This window comes from Onychostoma macrolepis, chromosome 18, assembly GCF_012432095.1.
Source record: "Onychostoma macrolepis isolate SWU-2019 chromosome 18, ASM1243209v1, whole genome shotgun sequence".
NCBI lineage: Eukaryota > Metazoa > Chordata > Actinopteri > Cypriniformes > Cyprinidae > Onychostoma > Onychostoma macrolepis.
In genome coordinates this window covers 19,273,309-19,277,833 of record NC_081172.1, presented here as the reverse complement: position 1 = coordinate 19,277,833, position 4,525 = coordinate 19,273,309, and the positions used below count along the sequence as shown (strand labels likewise).

General features: G+C 35.0%; 1 protein-coding gene across 1 annotated transcript; it reads left to right on the top strand.

Annotated features, from left to right (window-relative positions):
- Window positions 1-334: 334 nt before the first annotated feature.
- LOC131524057 (extracellular calcium-sensing receptor-like) lies at window positions 335-4,273 on the top strand. Its single transcript, XM_058750800.1, has 7 exons — window positions 335-379; window positions 759-997; window positions 1,087-1,378; window positions 1,655-2,443; window positions 2,657-2,884; window positions 3,132-3,255; window positions 3,360-4,273. The coding sequence occupies exons 1-7, from the start codon at window positions 335-337 to the stop codon at window positions 4,271-4,273; spliced, it is 2,631 nt and encodes an 876-aa protein (XP_058606783.1).
- Window positions 4,274-4,525: the final 252 nt, after the last annotated feature.

Here is a 4,525-nt window from a genome sequence, read left to right as displayed (position 1 = left end):
TCAATATATTCAAGTTTCATTCCATATATTCAAACTTTCATTCAATATATTCAAGTTTCATTCCATATATTCAAACTTTCATTCAATATGTTCAAGTTTCATTCCATATATTCATACTTTCATTCAATATATTCAAACTTTCATTCAATATATTTAAGTTTCATTCCATATATTCAAACTTTCATTCAATATGTTCAAGTTTCATTCCATATATTCATACTTTCATTCCATATATTCAAAATTTCATTCAATATATTCAAGTTTCATTCCATATATTCAAAATTTCATTCAATATATTCAAGTTTCATTCCATATATTCAAACTTTCATTCAATATGTTCAAGTTTCATTCCATATATTCATACTTTCATTCCATATATTCAAAATTTCATTCAATATATTCAAGTTTCATTCCATATATTCAAGTTTCATTCCATATATTCAAACTTCATTCCATATAATCAAGTTTCATTCCATTCCATATACTAAAATTTTCCTGAATGGCATGCCATAATATATATACATATATGTATATATATATATATATATATATATATATATATATATATATATATATATATATATATATAATGTTTTTTTTTTTTTTTTCAGTTTTACATCAGCTAAATATCTTCATTGTTGTTTGTTCCATAGTGAAAAATAAGTGTAAAAAGCCAACTAGCATGAAAGATTCATAATGCCAACCCCAAAGGACAATTAAAGACAATAAAAGGCAGCGCTATCACTGTTTTCCCTCAGAGGTTCCTGCCCTTCATACAGATTGACATGGCAAAAAGGACTGTGTCACTGCCGCTACTGTTGCTGGTGGTGTATGGCGTCTATTCAGCACAACTCTGCAGACTGCTTAGTCAGCCTGCCCTTCCTCTACTTTCTGCAGAAAGAGACATTAACATTGGGGCGATATTCTCAATCCACATTAGTGCTCTGTTAAAGATGCATCCTTTCACTTCCAAACCAGAGCCAACAACATGCGCCAGGTTTGTATGATGATATAAAAATAGCTGAACATGACTTTGATGATATAATAAAAATCTGATGTAGAAAATCGAATGTTTTATTTCCACAGCTTCAGCTTGCGAGAGTTTAAATTTGCTCAGACACTGATTTTTGCCATTGAGGAGATTAATAACAGCACACAGCTATTGCCTGGTGTTTCTCTGGGCTATAAGATATATGATTCATGTGGCTCAATAGCTCAGGCTATCTTCTCAGGCATGGCTTTGATGAATGGATATGAAGAGACTCTGAGTGAGACATCCTGTTCTAGACCACCAGCTGTTAATGCAATTGTTGGAGAGTCAAACTCCTCTCCAACCATAGCCATGGCTTCTGTAGCTGGTCCATTCAGTTTGCCTGTTGTAAGAACTCTCATTTATCATGTTAAATCAGAGCATGATGACCACTGGAGCAGGCACCAAAAATATGTGCTTCAAGTCATATTTAACCAATTAAAATCAATTGTTGTAAATATAGAAAACAATGAGTTAAATTGTTTAGATTGTTGCAGTCTATTTGATAAAAATTATGCCTTTTTGGATATTAGAAAGATTAAAATAAATTGTACGTATTAAGTAAATAAGAAAATGAAAAACTATGTAGTTAAAATGCTCTGCTTTTTTTTTTTTTTCTCGCAGATCAGTCATTTTGCCACATGTGCATGCCTGAGTAACAGAAAAAGGTTTGCATCCTTCTTCAGAACAATACCCAGTGATTATTACCAAAGCAGAGCACTGGCTCAGCTTGTCAAGCACTTTGGCTGGACATGGGTTGGCACGGTAAGGAGTCGCAGTGACTATGGTAATAATGGCATTGCAGCATTTGAGGAGGCTGCAAAACAAGTAGGGATTTGTATTGAATACTCAGAAACCATATTAAGAACTGATCCACAAGAGCAGTTTCTGAAGACGCTAGAAGTGATAAAGAAGGGCACTGCCAAGGTGGTGCTGGCTTTTGTTGCACTAAGAGATTTTTTCCCCCTTGTGAATGTAATTGTGCAACACAACATCACAGGGATACAGTGGGTTGGCAGTGAATCCTGGATTACTTCTCGAACTATTGCAGAAACAAAGGAATACAGTTTCCTTTCTGGAGCTGTGGGTTTTGCTATAGCAAATGCCAAACTTGTGGGCCTGCGAGAGTTCCTAGTGAATGTGCACCCTGATCAAGAACCAAACAATGAACTTTTAAAAGAATTCTGGGAGACAGCATTTCACTGTTCTTTCAGGATTAGCAGCAATGGTGGCTGTACTGGTTCAGAAAAACTGGCAGAGCTGCAAAATGAGTATACTGATGTTTCAGAGCTACGGATAGCAAATAAAGTGTACACTGCAGTGTATGCTATTGCACATACACTACATAATATATTAAAAGACTTCAAATCCTCCACCAACAGTAGCAAAGTAGAACGGCCCACACCACAAAAGGTATTTAAGAGCACATAAAATAACAATAGAAAAATGAAAATAAAAATCATTAAAATAGAATAGGTGCAAGCACAAAAAAATAAAATAACAATAAAATCATGTTCATAGAAAGGAAAAAAAAAAAAAAAAACTTTTAATATAGAATAAATAATAATATTAATGATAATAATAATAATAATAATACAATCTAATTAAAATGTTGTTTCCTCTCAGGTGTTGGAGTATATGAGAGATGTGAGATTCACTGTCAAAACAAGTGAAGAAATCTTCTTTGATGCAAGTGGTGATCCAGTGGCGAGATATGACCTTGTTAACTGGCAGCCTGCTGGGAATGTAGGTCTGCAGTTTAAGCATGTGGGTGTCTATGACAGCTCACTGCCTTCAGAGAAACATCTTCAGGTCAATCAGGAAAATGTGTTATGGGCAGGGAACAGTGGACAGGTACATTAATACTAATTAATAACAAATTATTGAGGTCACATTAAATATCTGAATTGTAAAAAGGACAGCCAAGTACAGAACAATCATTTTAACAAACGTATATGAAATACAAATATAAAAGCAGAGTGTCATAAAAGTTGAGAAAAAAAAAAAAAAGAAAAAAAAACATTCCAAGGTGTCAAACAATACTTTAACTACTCAAATCATAATAATTTGAGGTTTTATATGACAGCTTATTTTCTTATAGTTGCCTGTGTCCGTGTGCAGTGAGACCTGCCCCCCCGGCACTAGGAAGGCTGTGCAAAAGGGTCGACCTGTCTGCTGTTATGACTGTATTCCATGTGCAGAGGGAGAAATCAGTAATGGCACAGGTAAAATAGGACATTCTGGTGTGATAAAGTGATGAGTAATACTGTCTGTTGTTCTAGGTTCTTAATGATTCACTTTCCTTTTTTTTTTTTTTTTTTCTTCACAGATTCTAGTAACTGCTTCCCCTGTGACTTGGAGTACTGGTCAAATGAAAACAAAGACAGATGTGTCTTAAAAATGGTTGAATTCCTTTCCTATACTGAAATCATGGGGATGGTGCTTTGTATTTTTTCCTTTATTGGAGTTTTATTAACAGCAATGGTATCTTTTCTCTTTTATCTTCATAAAGAAACACCTATTGTAAGAGCCAACAATTCAGAGCTGAGCTTCCTGTTGCTTTTCTCACTCTCGCTGTGTTTTCTCTGTTCACTCACTTTCATTGGTCGACCCACTGAATGGTCCTGTATGTTGCGTCACACAGCGTTTGGAATCACTTTTGTCCTTTGCATCTCCTGTGTTTTGGGGAAAACAATAGTGGTCTTAATGGCTTTCAGGGCTACACTTCCAGGAAGTAATTTCATGAAATGGTTTGGGCCTCTTCAACAGAGACTCAGTGTTGTTTCCTTAACGTTAATACAGGTGATTATATGTGTGATTTGGTTAACAATATCCCCTCCTTTCCCATATATGAATTTGAGCTATTACAGAGAAAAGATCATCCTAGAATGTAACTTAGGTTCAGCTCTTGGTTTCTGGGCTGTTCTGGGTTATACTGGTCTGCTATCAATCTTGTGTTTTGTTTTAGCTTTTCTAGCTCGGAAGCTCCCTGATAACTTCAATGAAGCCAAGTTCATCACATTCAGTATGCTCATATTCTGTGCTGTCTGGCTCACATTTATCCCAGCTTATGTCAGTTCTCCTGGAAAATTTACTGTAGCTGTAGAGATATTTGCAATTTTAGCTTCGAGTTTTGGTTTACTATTTTGCATATTTGCTCCGAAATGTTACATCATTTTGCTAAAACCAGAGAAAAACACAAAGAAACAAATGATGGGAAAATCTTCAACAAAAGCACTTTAAACCCACAAATAATTGAACAATATAGCTATATTAAGCAATAGATAAGTAACCAAAAAAAAAAAAAAAAAACCTTCAAGAAAAGTAACTTGATTCATTATAGCTGTTTGAACTGACAAATTGATAAAAATGCACTCCTGTCTTTTTAACTGGTGGTTCTGCTCCTCTCAGGCTGTGGCAGGCTTTGCAGGGAAGGCCAGGTCAGCACTATGCAGAGCACTCTTGTTTGCTATCTCCCAAGAAAATCAATGAAAA

Coding starts and splice junctions, on each gene's coding strand:
- LOC131524057 (XM_058750800.1), top strand. CDS start 335: ATGTTCAAGTTTCATTCCATATATTCATACTTTCATTCCATATAT. Junction 380..758: donor CATACTTTCATTCCATATAT/TCAAAATTTCAT, acceptor GTTTTCCCTCAG/AGGTTCCTGCCCTTCATACA. Junction 1,379..1,654: donor GTCCATTCAGTTTGCCTGTT/GTAAGAACTCTC, acceptor TTTTTCTCGCAG/ATCAGTCATTTTGCCACATG.